The 23,655-nt window shown below is 41.9% G+C and overlaps 3 protein-coding genes across 5 annotated transcripts; 2 read left to right on the top strand and 1 right to left on the bottom strand.

Moving 5' to 3' along the window:
- Window positions 1-309: 309 nt before the first annotated feature.
- LOC111229050 (transmembrane protein 8B-like) lies at window positions 310-7,980 on the top strand. Of its 3 annotated transcripts, none has more exons than XM_022755211.1 (13): window positions 310-463; window positions 1,389-1,572; window positions 1,788-1,989; window positions 2,650-2,777; window positions 2,893-3,158; window positions 3,263-3,603; window positions 3,742-3,838; window positions 3,939-4,053; window positions 4,271-4,413; window positions 4,656-4,834; window positions 5,522-5,668; window positions 5,786-5,902; window positions 6,051-7,980. In XM_022755211.1, the coding sequence occupies exons 1-13, from the start codon at window positions 400-402 to the stop codon at window positions 6,372-6,374; spliced, it is 2,307 nt and encodes a 768-aa protein (XP_022610932.1). In that variant the 5' UTR covers window positions 310-399; the 3' UTR covers window positions 6,375-7,980. The 3 variants fall into 3 exon arrangements, with proteins under 3 accessions (XP_022610932.1, XP_022610931.1, XP_022610930.1); XM_022755210.1 differs by having other exon boundaries at window positions 3,915-4,053; window positions 4,274-4,413; XM_022755209.1 differs by having other exon boundaries at window positions 3,915-4,053.
- Window positions 7,981-9,738: 1,758 nt separating this feature from the next.
- On the bottom strand, window positions 9,739-17,692 carry rgs11 (regulator of G protein signaling 11). Its single transcript, XM_022755212.1, has 17 exons — window positions 17,565-17,692; window positions 17,218-17,314; window positions 16,896-16,946; window positions 15,963-16,069; window positions 15,673-15,724; window positions 15,316-15,374; window positions 15,114-15,190; window positions 14,934-15,015; window positions 13,931-13,999; window positions 13,634-13,657; window positions 13,438-13,499; window positions 13,055-13,168; window positions 12,706-12,821; window positions 11,854-11,941; window positions 11,631-11,769; window positions 10,611-10,693; window positions 9,739-10,508 (listed from the first exon to the last, which is right to left on the bottom strand). Exons 1-17 carry the CDS (start codon window positions 17,625-17,627, stop codon window positions 10,370-10,372), a joined length of 1,422 nt encoding a protein of 473 aa, XP_022610933.1. The 5' UTR covers window positions 17,628-17,692; the 3' UTR covers window positions 9,739-10,369.
- A 716-nt stretch (window positions 17,693-18,408) lies between these two features.
- cunh7orf26 (chromosome unknown C7orf26 homolog) lies at window positions 18,409-22,604 on the top strand. Its single transcript, XM_022755213.1, has 8 exons — window positions 18,409-18,495; window positions 19,084-19,284; window positions 19,367-19,588; window positions 19,754-19,919; window positions 20,178-20,455; window positions 20,564-20,801; window positions 21,647-21,686; window positions 22,136-22,604. The coding sequence occupies exons 2-8, from the start codon at window positions 19,090-19,092 to the stop codon at window positions 22,377-22,379; spliced, it is 1,383 nt and encodes a 460-aa protein (XP_022610934.1). The 5' UTR covers window positions 18,409-18,495; window positions 19,084-19,089; the 3' UTR covers window positions 22,380-22,604.
- Window positions 22,605-23,655: the final 1,051 nt, after the last annotated feature.

The raw sequence follows: 23,655 nt of genomic DNA, 5'->3' as shown, positions 1-23,655 counted from the left end.
AAAGGGTCTCTGTTCTGATGGGCCAGAGCTGCCTTGTTTGTTTCTCTCAAACTTGTGTAGTATTTTTGAATATTATCATCATAATTAACACATGCGCAGTATCCATGGCTTAATATATTCTACCTAATTCATTTTGTGTATTAAGTTTTGCGTTATTTCCACAAAGCTGTTGTTTATGACGGTGAAATTGTCGTTGTGCAGGTGTTTCATGTGTGCGATGTTAACGATGTTAACATTTCCGACAGACCGCAAAGGCAGCACCGACGTCTTTCCTTGCGTCATGTATTCCCCCATATCAATCAGGAAGTGTTGTGCGCGTAAAATGATTAGCGATAGGTTAGTGTGACATTACAGGTGGATAAAGGACGATGTAATGGTTCAAACAGTCGGACTGGAAACATGGAAGTTTGTTTTCTACGCGGTCTCCTCTTCGTCGTCCTGGCGGCTGTGACATTAGGAGACGGTAAGTGTTTCCTGCAGAAAGAGCGAAGTCAGGGGGAGCAGGTATTAGCATGTTCGCTAACTCTCACGGCTTGTTGGTTTAATGATGGAGGATACATATTGCATAATCTGCGCCCTGTAAAATTGTTTCACACAACTTTCACATTCATATGCGCATTGTTAGAGAGATATTTTTAGTCAGCCATACGTTGACAGCTTGGTGAGAAGGTGACTCCATGAATCTTTCCGGTATTTCTCAGTCAATAGTGCTGATCGGTTATTTAACTTAGTCAAAGTTGACTGTTTTTGCTTGACATTAGATAAAGTTTAGCCCTTTTAACCATCTGCTCCATGTTCTTCTTGGCGACTGTCTAACGTTGTCAGCTGTGCTGTCCGCCTTTTTTCAATTCCCTGGTTGTATTTACTCAATGTGTAATTTATTATTATTTTTTTAAAAGAATGTTTACATTCACTTAGAATTAATCAGCAAATATTTTGAGAATCAAATAAGTGTTTTAGTCATTTTTTAAAGCAAAAATGCCAAACATTTTCTGTTTCTAGCTTCTCAAATATGATGATGTTGATGATGATGATGCTTTCCTTTGTCACACACAATAATAAATTGAATATTTTATAGTTTTTGGGCTGTTATCCAGACGAAACGAGACATTTGAAGTCGTCACTTTGGTCTGTGGGAAGTTGAAACTGGCATTTTCACTATTTATTGTCGTTTTATGGATAAAACGATCAATAAAATAAGATGAATAATCGATAGTAATAATAATTGTTTGTTGCAGCCCAAGTGATTTCTACCTGTGTAGTCCCTACATTGTTAAAGAGACATAATTAAACGTGATTACAACTTGATTAAAAGGAACTGAAAGAAGTAAATTGCCATGTGATTTGAATTGCCATGTGTCATACAGTGAAAACATTTTGTCCTGCAGATGGACAGGTGACGTTCGTATCAGAGCTGTCATCCAAACCAGCTCAGAAGTTGTCAAAGTATGGTTGGTACGGCAACGTGAGGCTGCAGAGGTTTCATATACCAGAGGAGACCGCCATCGCTCGCTGGCTGTTCTCCGTCACCAAGGGCCACAACTTCAACTGTGGACAGCACAATGTCACCATGTAAGAAAATTAGTTATTTATCAGAGAGAAATCCACTGTCATCCACTGCTTTTCAAAATCTTTAGTCTGTTCTGCTGTGATCATTTGCATTCTCTGTTCAGTGAAATCAGACGTCCTTGTCTTTCTCTTCACAACCTCTGGTGACTCTTCTTAATCTATTCTTTTCTTCTGTTCAACCTGTTCCTCTGCTGAATTTTCTTCTCTTTCTTTTGTAGCCACATTCGATGGGGTGCCCCTCCAGTTATAAATCCGAAAGGCTCAGTATTTCCTAATGCAACGCTCTGGGTCCCCAGCCTGTCTCTGACCCTACCGGTAACATCACACAGCTCCACAACCTTTAACCTCTCCAACCCTGCTCCTGGTGATTGGTACATTGCAGCACACCTGCCTGAAGATGACGGGCGCATAGAGCAGAAGGTTTGTATTGAGCTGTGTACAGTTGATGCTTGATGTTCTTAGTCTGTTCTTTTCCTGCTCCCATTGTGCTCATTAAAATTGCTAAAAAAAAAAACATTTTGAAGAAAGGTTTGACAATCGTCGTCATATTGTCCATCATATGTATTTGAAACAGATTTTTATTTTGCAGTGAAAGGCCAAGATAAGCCGTCAGTATTCTAAGTATGCTCTACTTGTAAATTTCCCCTTTTACCCCAACCTGTTCTACTGGAGCAGGAGGATTGTTTCTTATGTGAAGTAGCTAAACCACATTCTTCTTCTTATGGTCTCTGTTCGCGGTGCAGAATTGCAGCTGTGTTGTTGCGTTGGCTTATTTACTAACCAGGTCACCATGAAAGAAAACGTCTATTCGCATTTTATCTTAAATGTCTATACAGTTTTTGTGTGTGCATTAGTTTTGTATTGTTTAACTGTTTATCTGAATGATTAGTATTATTAGTTTTACATTCACATGTAAAACACTGCACATATGTATGAATAATGTTATATAAAGTTTTCTTGATCAAAGTTTGCAGCAGTATATGTGTTTATATATATATATACACATACACATACACATACACACACACACACACACACACACACACACACTAAATTTGTTTGTCTTTCTTTATCTGTCAGGGTTTTCCGTCCTGCTCGTATTTCTTCCAACCTCAGCTATCAATCAGGAGAGCGGTGGACACACCCATTTTACAGCAGGGCACTGTCCTCCAACAGACTGCAACCCCGGACAGACCTGCACGCCTTAAGTAAGGAGTGTCTGTTCGTGCATGTGTACATATTCTGCTGGTTTCACTGCTTGTACTTTTTGTATATTTTTTATTAGTATATATGGTTCAGCTAATGTATTTGTGCCTGTCTTAGGTTGTATGTTCCAGAGTTTGCCTCTTCTCTCTCCGTCTCTGTGGCTGACTGTTCGTCAGGGGAGGGAGCCGACAGTGGAAACTGTTCGCTGGTCCTCAGGCTCGGCTCCTCCTCTCTGCAGCAGGGCGCAGTAACAGTGAACTGCTCAGGGATTGGCTGCTCTGCAACGCTCTCTAACTCACCTTGGGACACATGGTTACGAGTTGTTGTTGAGAGCAGCCAAGACAACCGTACTGTAACCTTTAGTATCGTCTCAAACTACACAGGTAACCATAGAAACACACGTCTCAAACACAAATTTCACATATTACATCTTTGTTTAATGTAATTTTTGTAATTTCTGTTCTTTATTTGTGTGTGTTTACTTTAGTTGGATGTAAGCCACAAAGTGTAGGCCTTAAAGCAGATGATGACATTAACAAGCTCCGTGGCAACAGCAGTGGCAACACCAACTCAACATCAGCAGGCAACAGCTCACTGGGCACAGACGCAGTCGCCTTTAACGAGTCAGCATCACTGCTAACGCCAATGTCGGCGTGCGTGTGGAGCATCCCTGTGCTCTATGAGGAGGTGGACGTTCTGTCTCTACGATTCACCCCCGTGAACGGACCCAACGTCAGTGTTACCAATACACACCCCACACTGCTCACCTACCCCCTTTACACACAAGCCACTGGTGGTACTCTCAACCTGCAGCTCACACTCAACACTGTGAGTACCACAGAATCACTTCACTCACACTCGCACACACACAAAGTATTCTCATTGAACTTTGATTAGATTTGAGAGCAGCGTGTGTTTGTGCTGTTGTTACTGTAATATGTGTGTGTGTTTTGTGCGTGTGTGTAGACTAATGTAAACCTGGGGAACAGCAGCAGTGTGGTGGCCTGTCTCACTCAATGGGCTCCAGTCCTCGAGCTCAACCGCTCTCAGCCCTGTCGCACAGGTAGCACAGACAACCGCAAAGATTAATTCATATTCACACTTAGAAATGTTTGCCTTTAACACCTGGAAATAATCAGTCAACATTATGATGATGTCTGCAGGTTTGTTTGGGGGATATGGTGTTCATGTGAATGCCAGTGCTCCTAAGGCTGTGGTCAGGCTGCCGTTCCCTCAGTCAACAACATGGTACCTCACCCTGCAGCTCACCTGCAACAGGTAACACACTCACGCTCATGTTGCATTTGTGTATTTGCATGTGTTTCTGAATAATTTCTCCACCTGACACTCTGTCGCTGTGTGTCCTCCCAACAGTACTCTCCACAGGCAATAGATGTTTTTGTTTTAATTTCACACGTACACACTCTAAACCAGTCTAGACATATGTGATGACATCTGTTCATGCCATAAATGGAAATGTCTTTGTTTCTTGCAGCAGTGACTGTGGTAATGCGTCCGTGGTGTCTGTGGTCCCAGAGGTGTTTGTCAGTGCCTGTGTAGAGGACTGTGGGACATATGGTGAATGTAGACTACTGAGATCCTACAGCTACCTGTACAGTGCCTGTGTCTGCAAGGCTGGTACGACCACACACACACACACACACACACACACCTACACTTAAACTGATGCTATAATTATACTAAAATAATAAGTGCCCTCACTGTATCCTTTCTTGTAACTGATTTTATTATTTCATTTCAATCACTTGGGTTACACTCTGTCGTGGTGTGTGTGTGTGTGTGTGTGTGTGTGTGTGTGTGTGTGTGTGTGTGTGTGTGTGTGTGTGTGTGTGTGTGTGTGTGTGTGTGTGTGTGTGTAGGCTGGAGTGGTTGGGGCTGCACTGATGATTCCACCGCACAGTCATACAGTCACCAGTTGACGGCCTCTCTATTGCTCACCATCAGTAACCTGTTCTTCCTGCCTGCCATCGTGGTGGCCGTCAAACGCTGCTACATCACCGAGGCGTCCGTCTACCTCTTTACAATGTTCTTCTCCACGGTAACACACACTCGTACATACGTGTGGGAACACTTCTTGCATTATTAGGCATTTTTCTCACAAAGACTGACTCCAGTTTGTAGCATACTTTACTCTCGCAGTATAATGTGATGTAAGAGGGAAGTTTCGGGAAGTCGGGAGCTCAAGCTTAGCAAGTGTTCGCTTGTGTCATCACACTTTCACTGAGCCAGGTGACCTCAGGACTCAAGAGACACTGATCAGACTGAAACAAAATAGCATATTGATGTGGTGTAGGAATACCAAAATCAATCATTTTGATATGTCCATCCTCTGCCAGGTGATCAGATGATGATGATGATAATAATAATAATGAATGAAGAATGATCAGTAACTTAACAAAGAGCCTCAGAGTAACAGCTAAAGGCCTAAAGGAATCATTGAGCTGGAGCGCCACATCTCGACCACATGCAAATCATGGCGCATGGTCAGAAGACAGACATCACCGTGCACCTGATGTTGTCAAAGAGCAGCTTGACTCTCCACAACACTACTAAGGTTCAGTTGTTTGGGAAGAACATGCAGCACTGTGTGTGGTGTGACCATGGAACTGCAAACCACTGCGTTATACATTTATCAGATTGGTCACCATGAAAATGTGCGTGTATTGGGAGGTAGAGCTTATTACTTGATTTACCTTCCATGTTTTTTTTTTCTTTGTATTCCTAGTTCTACCATGCATGTGACCAGCCGGGTGTGGCCGTACTGTGTATAATGGACTACGACACCCTGCAGTACTGTGACTTCCTGGGGTCTGTCTGTTCCATCTGGGTCACCATCCTGTGCATGGCTCGCATCAGAGACACGTTCAAATATGTAAGACACAGACTACTGCCGATTTTCTCCATAATTCTATCACACTACTTAATTATTCTGATTAATATGATACTTAAAGCACTAAGATTGAGTTTGATTTTGTGTTTGTGTGTGTAGACTCTGTTTATCCTCGGGGCTCTGCTGATTGCCATGTCAATGCAACTGGACCGCAAAGGCCTGTGGAACCTGCTGGGCCCCATCCTCTGTGCGCTGCTGATCATGGTCGCTACATGGGTAAGATACGACTGTACAACGCTGTGTGACAAAGAATCTGTTGCTGATTTCTGTGTAGATAAAGATGTACATGTAGTAAATAAGATGGTGATGATAAAAGTATCCTCTTGTTGTGGCTGAGGTTGATCTGGTTCTCTTTTATCGACAGGTATATCGAGGGGTGCGGCGTCGACATTGTTACCCACCTTCTTGGAAGCGCTGGGTCTTGTACCTGATGCCCGGGGCACTCTGTGCTCTGATCGGGGTATGCTTGTACATTTTTGCAGAGACAGAGGACAACTACTACTACATACACTCGCTGTGGCATGTCCTGGTGGCCACCTGCGTGGTGTTCCTGCTGCCGCCAAAGGAGAAGGACAGGGAGGCGCTGGGCTGGAGCAGGGGCTGGAAGTGGAGCCTGAGCTGGAGACCCCGGGTTTGTGGGTACACTCTCTGTGAGAGCGGCAAGGATGAACTTTACACTGTCACGTAGTGGGATAAGAGATGGTGTAAGGAAGCAAAGTGACTTGGTATTGATTGTTAGACAGTATAAGCACTGCACACACAAGGTGTTGACAACATTTTACTTGGTCTTTCAGACTCTGACTCTTTGAAGTTTCTTAATATGTTGAGTAACACATTTTAAAATCAAATATAGACCTATATTCTCATAGGTCTACAGTTTTCATATTCACATTCACTTCAGGCGTGAAACTGTTCTTATATTTGGATTAAAAAGATCTCCAAAAGTCGTCAATGAAATAAACTTGTGGACATCCTAAAATACACACACACACACATGCGCGCACACACGCACACACACACACACACACACACACACGCACGCACACACACTCACTCCCATTTAACCCAAATCGAACCTGCTGAAACCTCCAAGGTGGTCCTTTGCACCAGCTTAGGTATAAACATCAAAACCTTCAGGTAGCAGACCACCTGACCTTTGACCTCATGACCAGTAGTTTGTACATATTGTGTATGTACATAAGTTACTAGGCTAGGAAATGAATGTTCAAAAATATTTATAAGGAATAGCACTTTGTGGACTATTTAAATCTTTTCTACTCAGTCTATCACTCACTCTACTGATAGAATATGCTATATTTATAGTTGATGTAAACGCTCCTCACTCTTGTATCCTCCTCAAGTCTTTTAAAATAGTTTGACAAAACCGTCTCAACTCCAGATCCACCTACTAGCTTTTCCCAGAGCTTTCAAATCATATCATGTGGTCTTCATCCATTAGCTTTTTATCTTCAGACTACATCATTGCAAGACAGCGAGTAAAATATTTAATAGGAACCATTTAAAACGAGTAAACTGTTCTTTTGCCAAAGTCTAATCAACCCCATTAATGATGCCTTCCCTTGATGTTTCCATCAGCTGCTCAGTTTTCCTCCATGTTTGAGGTTATGTTCATTCACAGACCTACATGCAGCTTGTGTTGAGACTGCATGACGGTGTCCTGTCTTGTGTCTCTCTGCTGTGTTGTGATCCTGTCTGTTTCTTCTTCTCTCCCTCTAAAACCTTAATCTTACTTTGTACCAGCATTCAGTCTGAAGCACTTTTATGATAAGAAAGTTAATTCCACTATGTAATGTACATAGCCCATATGTGTATGAATGGGCACTTGCTGAATGTATAGTCAGATTACTGTGTCCAGTGCCTCCTGTATGTACTGTATGAGAATGTGTGTGTTTCCTCTCTTACATACTTTCCATACTTAATTTGATCTAAGACGCAGTTTATGTTTTGTCCATTTTCACTGTGATGATTTCCTCCATTGTGACTTTGCACATGTTTCAAGTCGAACGTTTAAACGTTTGACTGTCACGCTTGTATAGCCTTCCTCTCATGGTTCGAAACATTGTTTTTCTCGTGTGTGTGAGGGTGTAAATAATTTAATTTTGTTGTCATATTTAAGCAGGACTATGAAAAGGCAGTCTACCACCTAAACATACTATAGCTCTCATAGCGTGTAAGGATGAAGCAATGTAATGCTCGATGTAAAATATGATTTTACTTCCTTGTACTGGACAATTACTTTTCAATCAGTTAAAAATCCAAACAGCATTTAGCCTACCAAAAATAAATCTTTTATATAAAGAGAAATGCCTCAGGATTTTTTCATTGCTCGAGTCTCGTACTGTTTTTCTCTCCTCAGGCGCACATACTCTCATGCACTGAGAGTGGATTGGGGAATAAAGGGAAGCAGATTATCATAATCCTCAGAAATGTTGAAAGTGCCTGAGTTGAAATACACATTTCTCTCTCTCGCTCTCTCTGTATGTGTATGTGTGTGTGTGTGTGTGTGTGTGTTCCCATATATAGCTTACCTCCATTAGTAAATTTAATGGACCCACAAAGCTGACAGACCACTTCATCATCAAGCCTCACTGCTCAGTGTTTTGGTGCAGCCTGCATGTGACCAGACTAAAAGGTGTGTAAAGTCCTTAAAGTCTTGTTTTTGTCTTTAATGGGGGCACCAGCAATTTAATAATGTACTCGAGACAGATTGAAAAAGGAACTGTCAAAGCAGCAGAGACGGAGATTTTGAGTTTAGTTTCAAAAACACTGAATCCTACACTTCCCATAACTCGGTAACATCTTTCATTGATCTTCTTTGTCTCCATCTATAAAGCTCTGCACTGCCAGCTTGTAACGCAGGTTTTCTGTCAAACATTTCAAATACATTTTAATATCAAGTCTAACTCTAGATAACCCTGATGACATCACCAGGGTTATTTTCTCATACCTTAGGAAGCTTCCTTCAAAGCAACAGAAGACGAGTGTTTTCACAGGCTGAGTCGTGTTCCTCATGACGAGTCAACTGACAGCCATGTGTAAAATTGGTAGAGTGCCCCTTTAACCTGAAATGTCACCTAAAAGGTGACTTTGCATAGCGGTAGTCTAAAGCCGTGTTGTCATGATTTCTACATAAGTGAAAATTATTTGTGTGGATCTCGAATTTACGTGCTGTATTTACAGCCATGGTTCCCAACCTGAGGCTCAGGGCTTCTAAAGGGGGTCCCACGATAAATCTGACGGTTTTCAAAAATCTCCTGCACAAAATCATGTTTATGTTCTCCCAGTTTTCTTTCATTTTTTGCTATTTTTCTTTTGAAATACTGGATACTTTCAGCTCTTCAGCCCCCTGACAGTCTAAGAAGTAAACCTCACTCTTTGGTTGAACTGCTCACAACTCAAGTTCACACTCAGGTGTGATGAAAGATAGTCATTCATTCATTGTTTTTAGGAACCACCAATTTACAGCAAGTATAAACTTTGACCACATGTAGGCACTAGAGGGAGCCAGTCCAGTAGAGGAAACTGCAGCTCCCACAGGACCAATAGAGGGAAGATGGTAGGGAAGTAAACGCTGAAAGGTTATTAGATGAAGAGGAAAGATGTAAAAAGAAGTTCAGACGCAGTCATGGAAGAGAAAAAGCAGCATGTGCAGACGGATGGCGCTGTAGGAAACACTGGAGTAATGACTGCTGGCTTTGAAGCTCCTGGAAGTAGCTATGAGAAGAGTCCACAATCATTACAATTAAGATTTCAGTAATTAAAACTGTATTTGGTTAACCTTTTATCAGGTGACTGCCTAAACTCTGTAGCAGTTCATGCCACAGTCAGTATATCCTAAAACGAACCATACCCACGGTGATGTACAGAAGAGCCTTCAAATGAACAGAAGGACGTGTGAACGAAAGATAATTCAGGAGAAAAGAAGGAAGTAGATTTAAAAATAAAAGCCAAATCACATATCCACACACACACACACACACTTTTCTACAGCATGCTGAGCTGAGAGCACAACACAACACTGAATGCTGTTGTGACTTTTTATTGGGATGAAAACATGCTTGAGCAAAATTAACAGCAACAACAATCACAATGTGAAGCTCCAGCATGGAATGAAGAAAACAAGTAAACTGTACGATAATCACAGACATGCCGAGGCAAATTTCTGACTAAATAATTATTTTACATCTTCTATTCTCTATAAACAACCTCTTTACCTAAAACTGCTTGTAAGAGACAGAAATAGATTCTATATAAAAGCTACTCAAGGAGAAAGGAAGACTTGGTATTAGGAGTGAATATCAAAAACAGCGGGGCAGGCTTTTTGGACCGAGATGGGATGCAAAGTAGATGCAGGGTGAATATGGAGCAGTAACGGCTGTAACAGTAGCACTAAAAGCTCTTGTCTGCTGTCCATCGCTTGTGCGCTGGGAATAAGATGTGGAGCTGCTGAGGTATGCATTAACACCTGTGCTCTGAGAGGAAGCTCTGTGTTGAAATCCTAGTCCTGGCAATGTTGCAGCAAGTGAAAGAAAAGCTGTGGCTTCAACTCACTTTGAGATGAGACAATAAGCAGAGAGAACTACTCGGGTGGTTACTATGGTGACCAACTGAGACATTGGAGACTGAGGTGATTGAGTCTGACACGTTTTTTTGGCCCCGGCATCAGACATGGGAGCCGGCTGCAGAGTTGGTACCTGCTTGCCCGGCCCCCTTGGCGCGCTCATCTTCCTCCGTCAACTGGGTGGCAGCCTGAGCGGGGGAGGGGCTAGAGTGCCGCTGGCGTCTCATGAAGGGGAACACACTGAAGAGGAAAGGGAGGAAGAAAGAAAAAATGTGATGGTAGAGAATAAATGATTGTTTTAAAGTAAAAGGAGAATAAGGTTCTAATATATCTAAACCGCACCTCTTTTTAGTCTCCTGGGGGAGAATAGCTTTGGCCAGCATGTTCTTGTATAGGTCAGACTTAAGATATCTCGGGTAGGAGTCCTAAACACACACATAGACACACACACAAAATACACTGGCTTTACACAACAGTAGCACCAATCCAAAAATTGTCTGCTAACTTTAAAGGAGCAATTTTCTAAGTTTTCTCTGTGGTTTCTTGCCAGGAGCCGGTGGTGGTGATTGACAACAGCTTCCGCCATCATTGCATTTACAAGACAAGAAGCTATAGTTCCCCCCTTTTGGAGATTTGAGGCTACAGTGAGTCGCTATCGGAAAGTGACGAGACGGGCCGGGGCTACCTGGTTAGCTTGCTAACTTCAGTAGAAGAAAGGACAAGTTAAAATTACCATTGCCTTTCACCCCTGGAGGCAGCTCTTGGGGAATAAAAGAATAAAGTCTGATGCTGATGCAACGTTTCTTCCAGACAGGTAAGGAACAAGCTGTCAGTGCTAATGCTAACTTACAAAATAGCTCCTTTAAAAGCTGCCTCAGTTTGTATATGTTGCTACTAGACCACATAATCCACATAATACACTAATGACACACACTTATACCTATCCTTGTCCCCTGGAAACATAAACCCTGTTAAATAATGGTAAAGTCATCACAGACATAAACAATTCTGTGTCCCATAACATCCTGCAACTCAAAACAGAAATTCTTGTGATCAAAAAAATACAATATATAGAGTAAATAAATAGTATAATGTTATATTGGTGGTTGTTATTTTGTCTATAGCAACTTCCTGGAAAATGTGGAAAGCTGAAAGTTTTTGCCAATGTTAGAATATCGTTGCATGGTTACATATTAAAAGTGCAGATTGATTTGAAGTCTGCACTGCATTACTTTACAACAAGTTGATTAACCATGACGTAGAGTATGTGCAAAACCACTTCTATGGTCCTTTAAGCCAAGTCATTGACAGTGCTATAGCATAAAAGGTAAGTGTCATGTATCAAAGAGTCAGAGGTCAGACCTTTTTCATGAGGAAGTAGATGTGCATTTGTGCGTCATCCATAACAAAACGATGTGGGTGTTTGATCCCCTCTAGGGTTTTATCCATGGTCTTACTGTCGATGTTGACCCAGCGGGCAGCTCCAGGAGCCAGGAAGTTTCTGAATCAGACACAAAAGAGTGGCTGTCACCTGACAGTAAATGTCAGCGTGTATTTCTGCATGTCCATGTGCTCGTACACTTACTTGTAGATCTCTTCCACTTTCTCTATGATCTTGGAACTTTCTCCATGTCTAACTTCCTCGCAGGCCTGCCAGAAACATAGGTTCTCCGCTGAGAGCAGAGAGACAGGCAGGGAGGTGTTGGGTATGGATGGAGATGAATAATACAACAACAGTGATGCAGGAAAAAGTGAAACACAACAAGACTTTTTTATAGCACGGACGGCCTCTGTGGAAAAACCTTGGCCCCTGGCAATAGTTCTTACAGTGCAGTATCTCTGCAAGAGTGAACAAATCCCTCTCCTGTCTGAAGTCTGTCTTACCTCTCTCTTCTCTACCCTCCCAATCTAATCTTTCCATTTTCCCACCAACCATGTCATGAAATGAATCTTCTTTTCCATTCACCTCACCTCACCTCTCACCACTGGGACTGGAAAATGTCATTAGGGAAGATAATGAAATTCTGAATGCTAATAAGAGCGAGAAGCAAGTAAAGGTTAATATGAATAACAATTACATTTATTTTTCTCTGTTTGTTATTGTAATAAGCTTCTGCATTTGAATAATTATTCAGTTTGCAACGCTCCGTTGACAATTTATACCACGATTCACTAAGAAGGTAGAAAATAGAAAGAAATACAAGATATTCCTCACACCAAGTCAGGTTGGTTCTGTTCTGATCTTCAAACCTCATCACCTGATGTTTTTAAGAAATTCATTCTTATCATATCAGACTTGAGACAACAACCATCAGGATTCAGGACACATGCGCACACACAAGCATATGACAGTGCTGTGGAATATTAATGTCATTGTACGTGTAAATTATTCATCGTAATTTGAATACAATCCAAGACTTCTGTCACTCCACCTCACCACTAAACTCTTTCTCCAGGTAGGTCATGAACTCCCGCCTCCCAATGGAGTCATTCAGAAGCTCCATGAAGCTGAAACTCCAACGCTCCACTCGAAGACGTGTCGGGGTAGGCACTCTGCTCACAGAAACACCCAAACAGGGAAAACATTTTTTTTTTAAAAAACTAGATCCAGTCGCTCTAGCGTTCATAACAGAAACTAGTGCTTTAATTTTGAACTTAAATATGAACGGATATGTTCAGAGATACAACAAAAGCTGAAACCAGCAAAACTAGATTAAGTGTGTGGACTTGGACTGGAGTTTGGATTTATGATTATAACGTGTGTGTATCTGTGTGTGTTCTCTCACATGTCTGTGTTCATTGTCCAGTGTGCGGTGTCATCGGAGATCCAGGGGTTACTGGGAAGGCAGCCTTGCATAATGGGATCGTGGTTCTGGTACTGCTCGCTGTATTTCACAAACCTGCAGATTCACACACAAATGCAGAGGCACGCACACACACACACACACACACACACAGTATTATTGTATTAGTGCAGCAGATCATAAGACTTAATGGCCACTAATTCCAACTTGCCTCAGGAAGCATCCATTAGTGGCAGTAAGCCTTATGTGTGAGTGTGCGCTACAGACGTAAAGTTCGGTCCGGGTAACGTCACGTCAATTAGTCCATATGTGTATCCGTACATGCGCATGTGTGTGTCTGCATATGTGTGTTCATTGACACGCACCCTTCTAGGCAGATGGATGACTTTACACGGTTTCTTCCGAGGGCCCTTCTAGACGATTCAATCTGTGAACAAAGACAGAACGCACACGTACAAACATACACACACACACACACACACACACACACACACAAAGTGAGCTAGAATATAGACTCAGTGTATTTAAAGTGATGGTATATGAATTATATATGATGTTTACCTCTCTTTTGTAGTAGTCACTGTTCTAGTTCTGTAAGAGAAACAACGAGTCATCATATAATCATCACATAATATGATATAGTCATCATATAATTATAAAAAGACTGTAATATATTGTAACCGTCCATAGTATAGTGCAGCTCACTTGGACACTTACTTTGAAATAATCCCAACAGGAAGAAAGAAGGAAAGCAATAAAAGAAGATGAAAAGAGATAGATAGTTGGCGTGTTATCACATTCAATATTTCAGAGGGGAATATAAAACAGGAAGTATCGAAATGTGATGATGTCACTGACCAGCGTAACTCGTGAGCTGAAGTTATTTGGTCTCTCTAGACCCATTTCCAATACATTATGTGCCCCAGTCTGAAAAAAGAATATAAATAAATGCACTCCAATACACTAATAACTAAGTATAATATGTTTGTCATATTGTCTGTGTGTGTGTGTGTGTGTGTGTGTGTGTGTGTGTGTGTGTGTGTGTGTGTGTGTGTGTGTGTGTGTTATCTCTGATGAGAAGATGCGTGTGAGTGAGCACTTATCCTTCCTTGAGCTTTCCACTCCACTAGCTCTGACTTTTATTCCCCGGTTTGTCTTTCTTTTTCTCCATGCCCTCGTCCCTAATTCATAAGGGCAAGACAAGATGGAGTCCCTCCTCCAAACCCTTGTCCCTTGCTTCACCCTTCTCTGACGCACAGTACCTCTACACTCTATCCCATCATTCCTTGCCTCCTGCTCCCACCCCCCAGCCTTTTCCCTTCCCTTCTCTCTCTCTGTCTGTGTCTGTTTAAGAACCAGCTGAGCCGCTGCTGTGATGTTTAGTTAACACATAAAGAAAGTGTGATGATTTTCTTTCTCTCAGCATTTCTTGATCTCTATCTCTCCCTCCCTTTCTCTCTCTCTCTCTCTCTCCCCTGTTGTCAGCTGAGGCTTTCACCAGATGGGTTGAATATTTCATGCAGGAGGCAAAAGGGACTGTGGGTGAACATTAGTGGGACTGTTTTATATGTCATACACTTTTCACTTTTTTAGTTGTATAGTGTTATATAACTGATAGTATAGAATAGAATAGTATAGTATAGAATACTATAGTGTAGTATAAAATAGTATAGTATAGCATAGTATTGAATAGTATAGAATATAATAGTATAGTATAGAATTGTGTAGAATAGAATAGTATAGTATAGTATAGTATAGAATATTGGAGTATAGTGTAGGAAAGAATTGTACATTATGGTATAGAAGTATTATAGTAGAGTAGAATAGAGTAGAGTACAGTAGAGTAGTGCAGTGAACGTACCGGGGGTCTGTTGATGAGCCAGTAAGCCTGCTCCTGACATTCTAGGACAATGCGGTCTGCCTTCCGCCTCTGTTTGGATGCTCTGAACATAAATCACACAGTAAGTTTGTGTGTGTGTGTTTGGGAGACTGTGTGTGTGTGTGTGTGTGTGTGTGTGTGTGTGTGTACATCTCAATGTACCTAAGTTGCTCTCTTGCTTGCATCACCACAAAGTCCCAGGTGTGGTTGATCCTCTTGTGCAAGACACTGTACCTCTCCTAAAAAGGAAGAGGAATGATGACATGGGCCTGTTTCCACACACTCAGTACTGCATATTTCATAATACACACATGTTCTCTTTTCTTTACACAGACACACACGCACACACACAAACTTTCCTCACCTTTTCATATTCCATCAGTTCTCCTTGTTTTCTTATGTTCTTTTTAGCCAAATAGATTGCTGATGGGAAATAAGGGGTAAAACAAAAGCAGCAAAGGAAGAAAACAGAGGTTAAGAGATTAGTGCCCTGATGTACATCATCTGTTTTGCTTAAAGTACGTGTAAATACTCATCAGGACTACAAGAAGAGGTTATATTTCAAGTGTAAGATTTCCTGCTTAAAATTATGGGTTGCCTCACATTTTGTTGTGTGTTGTTTTGTTGTAAGGTTTTCCCTCACAAGTGGATACATAACATATAGAGCTTAAGAGGGTACGCATTTCCATCCCCCCTCCCCTTCAGTTTATTTTGGTCTTACCATAGTCCAGTTCTGAGGCAGGCCATCTGGTACTAGTCCAGAAGTAGGGAGTCTGAGAAAAACAAGTGACATTTTAAAAATGTCTGATACAGACTGATGTGGAAGCGGGTGATGTGAAGTGGCAGCAGAGAGTGGCAGATGGATGGGGGGATTAGGAAGTGGGCTAATGGAGAGAGAGGGAGAAATGGAGATAGACAGGGATATAGAGAAGGTGACAGTTTAGCCAAAGGTAGACGGAGGGAGGGCGGGTTTTTTACAAGCAGGGAGAAAGAACAGGATGATCACCTGACCTGGAAGCGGTAGGGCGACTCATCAGCTCGTAACACAAGAGATCTCGGCTCCTTGAGGGGATAGATGTACCCGTATCTCACCAGCATGCCAGCAAGGTGCAGAGCCTCTGTTAAACACCACAGAAGAAGAAGTTCCAAACCAGTTTTGGTTACTTTTGGTCAGTACTGTAAACTTACAGTAGTTCACTGAGTTTTTAGTCAAGCTTACACACATTTCAAGGTATAAATCCTTTTCAGGTATATTCAAAGACATAATCATTTATGGGGAAATGACATGACATTATATTAAGTTAGAAAATATAACATTTTCCTTTGATTTTTATTAATCCCTGTATCATGTTTGGTGGCACGTGATAAACTGGAAATAAACACTATAAATCAACCATAAGGTACAAAATTATTATATAAAATGCTGTTGGTGTAATTTGTCATACATTTTCTGTCACACCCCAGCACACTGTCAGCAATCTCTCTCCAATGAAGGCTTTGTTCCAGTGATGAAATGCATCATCAATCTTCAGTCCTTGCTCATTTGTTAAAAAGCCCCACTTTTGTGAGTGACAGCAACCAAAAAAAGGCTGTGCATTGCATTTTAATCAGCTCTCTCTTTTGCTGACTGACTCCCCTCTTTCCTCTTTTCTCCTGAGGTGAAACCATCCACAGGGACATTATTCAAACCCAGATCATCAGGTGAGTTAATCAAACTTGGATCCTCTGGGGTTCACCTCATTCCTGTTTACTGGAAACAGCTACTGCCACGATACACACATACACACACATACACACACATCACTATCACGTCAGCTTGAGAGAAAACACCATATCCTGGCAACACATTGGCAACGACACACAACAAGCCAGACAGACTGAACCAGACAATCACAGCAGATCCTTCATCACACACACAACATAGGCATCAATACAGTTACTTACCCTCCTCACAGATACAATATTTCTGGATCAACCAGTCAATTACATCTCGACCTGCAAACAAGGAACAGAGAGAAAAGAGATAAGAAAAGAGGACAAACTTTCCCCCTCTACTCTGCAAAGCACACCGTATTTCTCCAAAATACACTGCTGCATTATGCATGACCACCGGGACAAACACAAGCTGCAATGTGCATGTCCACACACGCACACACAGATGCTGATGCACACTGACATAAAGGGACACACACACACACACACACACACACACACACACACACACACACACACATACACACATACACACACACACACACACACACACCTGTCATGGCATGAGGAATGACAGTGATAAGGAGCCTCTGGTTTCTCATCTTCATGCCCATGTCAGGGTCCTGCATGGCCACAATCACCTTCTCCATCTGCCAAGGGAACACACACACACACACACACACACACACACACGCACGCACACAAGCACAGATGCATAAACATGAACATGCACATAGGAAAACAATGCATATATTAAATGTTCCATCCTTTCATAACTTGTTTTCATGCTGGTACACGTTTAAACGTACTGCACGTTTTCGGATTCACACAAGGACACATCTACTGTAATATATCACATTATAAAAACTAACTAAAATAGACAGAACCACACACTCTAACCTTTCGAAAGCATGTCATTTGCTCCCGGTGCCAGCCTCCTTTAGCCAGGGTGTTGATGGTCATCTTGCAGGCTGCTTGGATCACTCGACGGGACAGGAAAGTGCAAGACCGAAGTGCTGCCGGGAGCGCGCGGCAGAGAGTGCACCACCACTGTTGCGTTTTTTTTTTCTTCCATCAGGCGGTCCGGTGCCTGGCGGGCGCGCCCCTGTGTAGATTAGAGAGGATTACAGTGTGATTTTCAATATGATATATGGTTTGTGTACAGAGGCGAAAACAACAATTTGCCTGGAAGTCTTTGTGGACCATCAGTGATTTATAAGCCCATTGAAAAAGGCAACTAAAATTTCAAAAATATAGGCTATAAGGTAGAAAACGAAATATAAAGTAGTAGTAGTAGTAGTAGAGTAAAGTAGTAGTAAAGTAACACCTGTTTTTAACCAGTGGTTTTAACCGCTGGTTAAAAACAGGTATGGTAAATAGTGATGATCAATAATCGCAATGTAAATGTAGGCATATAAAGAATATAAAGAAGAGCAAACAATAGTTTTTACTCTGTATTTTTGTGTGGGATAAAATAAATGTTATAGTTTTGACAGACAGGCCTTTAATGTATAGCCTATTTCCTTTTATTCTATGTTAGATAATATTAAATACGTTTTTAATTTTGAAAAAACTAAGGTTTTATCCTATGTAAATAACTTAGTTACTTAAAGTTACTTTTGTCATTTAAAGTGTCGCCTATATAACACTATAACAGTCTTTGTTGACATTTGTTGGCCACCACATGCACCGACTCGGCTGAATAGCCAACAGTATTTTGTCCCATGCAGGCTTCTGTAGGCACAGGAAGTGGTTCCGCCGTCGCTTTGAGACCACTCACTAGTCTCATTGTCGGCTAATTTATTGAGTAGATTAAGAGCTTTTTGCTGAGGTAAGTGCTCAACTAAATACGTGTTTTCTTTTGAGAAGGCTCCTACGATCATTAAGCAACGCGAGATTTGTTGCGGAATAGAAAACAGTCTTTTTTAGCTAACCTTGCTAACACTAGCTGTAGCAGGATGGAGGGGACCGACACACTGTGGAGCTTGGGGTCCACTTGAATAATGTTGAGTTATAGCTGAGATCTTACAATTTGTAACGCTGATGTATACAAATGTGATGTTAAACATCAGTTTGAAATTACCCTTCTTTTATCTTTACACATTGTACAGTTGTTTATCCTCTTCAGTCCAACATAGGCTGACGATCAGTGCATTGTTGTGCTGTAGCTAGATGTATTTTGTTTATTGTTGTTTTTCTCTGAAGCATATAAGAAACATCTCCTACAAATTATTTCAAGATTTAGTAAATTTAAGTCTGCAACATGTCATACAATCTGAATGTTAAAAAATCACAATAATATCATTAATTACAGTTGTATAATCATTTACTGGATGACAAGTCACTTTAGACCTCTCAATAATGCACTTAACTTGTAATGAAGATTTACCATGTCAAATTTTGTATGGGTCTCTGAAAGGTGGTCATGGGTGACATTCGTCAGTCATTGCTGCCTCGGGATGTACTGAGTGCAGCCAAGGAGCTGCTGTACCACCTGGACATCTACATCTGTAACCTGGTGCAGTCTGGGAGGCAGCCTCCTCAGGTCGACTCTAAAACCTTGGAGCTGGTCGAGGAGTTCATTCTGCATGCACCCAAGGACAGAAACACCCCTGGCAGGGTAAGACATGACCCTGACATGCCTGTGCACAAATACACATAGACACACAAATATAAATTGTGCCTGTGTTTTTTTCCTTCAGAGAATGAGTGCTCTCCAGGAGCTACAGCTGTTGGAGATCATGTGCAGCTGTTTTCAGGAGCAGAGTCGCGACACCGTCCGTCAACTTATGTTCTCCGCCCTCTTCAGTCTCCAAGGCAACCAGGCAGATGAGAGCCGCATGGGACTGTTAGGCAAGTTGGTCTCCATGGCAATTGCTGTTGGCCGGATTCCGATCTTGGAATGTGCTGCTACGTGGCTACAGGTGAGAATTTAAACACACATACTTCAAATAAATGTGCATTTAAGTGTGTGTTTTGTGTGTTTTTCAATATTTCTATTCCATTCACTTCCCTGTGTGGTTTGGATGTATGTGTACTGAATGTGGATGTTGTGAACATAAGCCTCAGGTTGTGTTTCTGTCCTGCAGAGAACCCACCGTGTGTACTGCGTACGCCTGGCGCAGGTGCTGGTAGACGACTACTGTAGTATGGTCCCAGGCTCAGTACCCACCCTTCAGAACATCCACAGCGCCAGCCCGCGCTTTTGCTGCCAGTTCATTACTGCCGTCACCACCCTCTATGACCTCACCACAGGTACTTTGGCGGGATAACACACAAGTACAAGAACATCTACAAACTGGGACCTCCAGAAAATGGATTTGACCTGTAGAACATTTAATGTGGGCAGAGGCAATGCATTGTCAACATGTTCTTTTTAACATGCTAAAAATACAAGTATTCCAAATGTAATCTCATAATTTCTTGCATCCGTTTTGTCATTTTGACTTTTGTTTGTGTGTGTGTGTGTGTGTGTGTGTGTGTGTGTGTGTGTGTGTGTGTGTGTGTGTGTAGAGGAGCTCACCCCTCCACTAGAACTCCTCCAGATGATTGTGTCGTGGATCCAAGATGACCCTCGTCTGGTCCTAATCACCTTCCTGAATACACCCCTCTCTGGCAGCCAGCCAATCAGCTCACTTGATGTCACACCATTAGGAGGGTTGATGCGTTGGTGCGTCAAAGCACCGCTGGCCTACAGGAGAGACAAGAAGCCGGCGCTGACCAATGGCAGCGCTGAGAATGAGCCAGAGACAGGGCCTCTTTTCTCTGCACTTCATCTAAGTGTTTTACAGGTATGTGTGTGTTCTTAGATACATTTATGTGCAGTATACATTATGTATACATTTTCACTATACAAAACATACACATTGAACCCATTGTCCGTCTCCTGCTACATTTAGGTCTTCATGCTACTACCAAATATACTAAATGAGAAGGGGCTCTTCGGTCGCCTGGCGCTGCTCCAGATGGAGTCCTTGGCCACGCTGACCTCTGACCTTTCCAGACTGTTGGACCAGGCCGATAAACATACGCACACATCATCCACAGACACACACGCATTGTCTCAGCTGACCCTGGACCGGCTGGCACAGGCCCTGCAGGTGGCCATGGCCAATGGAGCCCTGCTCTGCTCGAGAGGTAAGAGTGTGGACAGGGAGGATGGAAAAATGAAAGTGGTGCAAAGGTAGCAGCTTGGAATGTGGAGAGAGGAGAGGAAGACTGGGAGAGTTTAGTCATTTACTGACAAATGAGTAAATGAGTTACTTTGTGAGCAGAACTTTTACCAGGTTATAGTTAAACTCCAAAATCTTAGATCTTAGTAGCGTCAGTATCTGGTCTGAAATTGGAAATCATTTCAACTGCAGATATTCAAATCCAGCTCTGTGTGTGTGCTTTATATCTCTGTCCTGTGTGTCTTTACTGTGCTGTCTACAGAAGAAATGAGAGCTTACGAAGCACACTTCCAACAACGAAGAGGATATTTATAAATTTAAAGCTTGTAGCTGTAATTATTCAATTTTCATTTGACAAATCAATAATAAATCCATTTATGTGGAGTATTATGAAAGAAATTAGTAATAGTATGAGACTATGCTCATAATGTGTAGATATGTTAGGGTTCATCAGGTCATGCCTGTCCTGGCCGACAGATGAAGTTAATTTGAGACAGAACCTATACGCTTGAGGCTACACATTTCACACTAATTGTGTATTTTCATGAATAGAAATTAAGGATAAGACTAGTAGAATCACATTTTCCTAGATAGTACATTTTGCATCACTGAAACTTGAATATGAATATCGAGGGTCCACATAACTTTGTATCGACAGTACAACATCTCCACCTTCTTTGAAGCACAGAGCAACGTGTGAAGAGTTACAGATTTCAGATTTAAGCGATGGTTAAATGAGTCACTCATTCACTGTTCTTCGCTTGTTCTTCACTGTTTGAATACTTATTACATCTCATATTGTATCTACAGAGGATCTGAGAGCCATCTGTTCCCGCCTCCCCCACAACAAGTAAGAGCCAAGTGTTTATTGCCTTTAGTTCACAATTTCCACTGGCAACTTGATTTTTTTTCTTGAATTATACATTGCAAAAATAATTACCTTCTTGTAGAGATCAAAGCCATGTTTAAAGACAGTAAGTGGTTGAACTGAGGTATAACAAACTTCCCAGCTGACTAAAAGGGAGTTACTTTTGCTAAGTTTGCATTTTTAAGAAGTGTAATCCAGTTTCGAAGCCAGAAAAATGGCAGTTCCCATTTAAGCCAGACCATCTAGCTCTTATTGATAAAACCATTTCTAATTTAATATGAATGTAGTTCTGATATGGGCCTTTTGTATTATGGATGTGTATATTGTAGATGTGTATATTATACAAACATGACTTAAATCCATTTTTTGTTCGATCTTAACATTTTATCTTCGTCTCTTCTTCTTGTTTTTTTCTGTTTTTGTGTCTCCAGTTTGCTCCAGTTGGTTTTGTCAGGCCCAGTGATGTATTACAACAACATCCACACTCCTCCACTGGCCTTCAGCCCACATGCAGCTCATTCCCCCATCGCCTCACACCCCACACACCCCACACACCCTACACACCCTGCACACACCGCACACACACCTCTCGCCACCCACCCCTCCTCTCACCCTCAGTACCCCGGTCAGGCTTTCATGACGGGGATGCCGTTTCCCTTCCGACCCAGCCACTAAAAGAAATAATGTGCATCGTGTTTGGAGATGGGAAGGTGCGTGTGTGTGTGTGTGTGTGCGTGTGTGTGTGTGTGTGTTGATATTGGGTAATGAGTGTTGTAGTCTGATTGTTGACAGGCATGAATTAATGTATGTTTGAGAGATATGTATTATGTTATCACAGGTTTGCGTCTGAGAAAGTCTGTGAGGCTAACATGTTTGTCCAATAAATATTTTTTTACTTCTCTCTTTGTCCTCTATTCAACCACTTGTGGTCACTGTTGTCAAGGCCTGTGAACAGGCTTGTGTTTCAGGCATGGAAACATAACTATGGCATTAGCTTAACTATGCTTTATGCTAATTGTGGTAACCTGCTCCACTATATTTTTAGTGTGTTCATGAGGCTTTAAACTCTTTTTAATATGGACAGGTGTATTTGCCTGCATGATTTAAAAACAGAATCATCAGTGGAAAAAGTCAACCTACTCTTCAGGCACCAAGAAGAGTCCTTGCATTTTAATGTAATTCATGTAAGCGGTTCATGTTAAGCACAAGTACAAATACCTAAAGGTACACTGTTCACGTCTTTCTCCAACTCAACGTGTTTTATTATGTAACCAGAGATGTCAGGGCCTTTTGGAGCCAAGCCCTGGGTGCATAAGCGTGGCCGTGTTTTGGGACAGATAGTGTATCGTTCGTCTGCAGCACAGCAAAAAACGAAAAGGGCTGTACGACCCTCCTCGGGACCTCAGCTGCCCTCACCCTAGATGAGAATTGCATCATCCGTAGTCATCTCTGCTCTGTGACTGCGTTTGCTACGTTTCACTTCAGCACATGAGCACAAAGGTGAAGAACAAACGAACTGCAGATTTAGTAGGGGCAGTTGGGTTTTGAGGATCCTATGGGACATGTACGTTGCATTCACATCCTCCTTTTTACCTCATCTACCTTTACTTCCTCACATGACTTTTATGAATACGTGTTGAGATGGAAATAAACATACTGAGAGTTGCCTTTGTGTACCCCCTACTTGCTATTGTTGAAATAATTAGCACTCACTACTTCCTTATCTATTTTTACTAGAAATGTCTCACAGTGGTGCAACTGAAATTTCTTTTGTACATCCTGGAACAACTGTGCCGAGACTTCAAGGCTAGGAGAGTTTACATTCCAGCTGTCACATCACATTGTTTCTCAGTATACCATGGGTACTGTTAAAGGCTGATTGTACTGTGTCCACATACTCTTCTGTCTATGAGCTTCCCCCTGCTGAGCTCATGGGTGGGACAGTGATAAG

This window comes from Seriola dumerili, unplaced genomic scaffold (assembly GCF_002260705.1).
Source record: "Seriola dumerili isolate Sdu_G_001 unplaced genomic scaffold, Sdu_1.0 BDQW01000226.1, whole genome shotgun sequence".
In the NCBI taxonomy this organism is placed as follows: Eukaryota; Metazoa; Chordata; class Actinopteri; order Carangiformes; family Carangidae; genus Seriola; species Seriola dumerili.
This window is presented reverse-complemented; position numbering and strand designations above follow the sequence as displayed.

Excerpts from the sequence above, each read along its gene's own strand:
- rgs11 (XM_022755212.1), bottom strand. The coding sequence starts at position 17,627 with ATGACCATCAACACCCTGGCTAAAGGAGGCTGGCACCGGGAGCAAATG. Across the intron at positions 14,000-14,933 it reads GGCTCATCAACAGACCCCCG|ACTGGGGCACATAATGTATT; the intron begins GTACGTTCACTG and ends TTCTTTTTTCAG. Across the intron at positions 13,500-13,633 it reads GTGACTACTACAAAAGAGAG|ATTGAATCGTCTAGAAGGGC; the intron begins GTAAACATCATA and ends CTTTGTTCACAG.
- cunh7orf26 (XM_022755213.1), top strand. The coding sequence starts at position 19,090 with ATGGGTGACATTCGTCAGTCATTGCTGCCTCGGGATGTACTGAGTGCA. Across the intron at positions 19,920-20,177 it reads CCTCTATGACCTCACCACAG|AGGAGCTCACCCCTCCACTA; the intron begins GTACTTTGGCGG and ends GTGTGTGTGTAG. Across the intron at positions 20,456-20,563 it reads TTCATCTAAGTGTTTTACAG|GTCTTCATGCTACTACCAAA; the intron begins GTATGTGTGTGT and ends TGCTACATTTAG.
- LOC111229050 (XM_022755209.1), top strand. The coding sequence starts at position 400 with ATGGAAGTTTGTTTTCTACGCGGTCTCCTCTTCGTCGTCCTGGCGGCT. Across the intron at positions 4,054-4,270 it reads CTGCAGCTCACCTGCAACAG|CAGTGACTGTGGTAATGCGT; the intron begins GTAACACACTCA and ends TGTTTCTTGCAG. Across the intron at positions 4,835-5,521 it reads TTACAATGTTCTTCTCCACG|TTCTACCATGCATGTGACCA; the intron begins GTAACACACACT and ends TTGTATTCCTAG.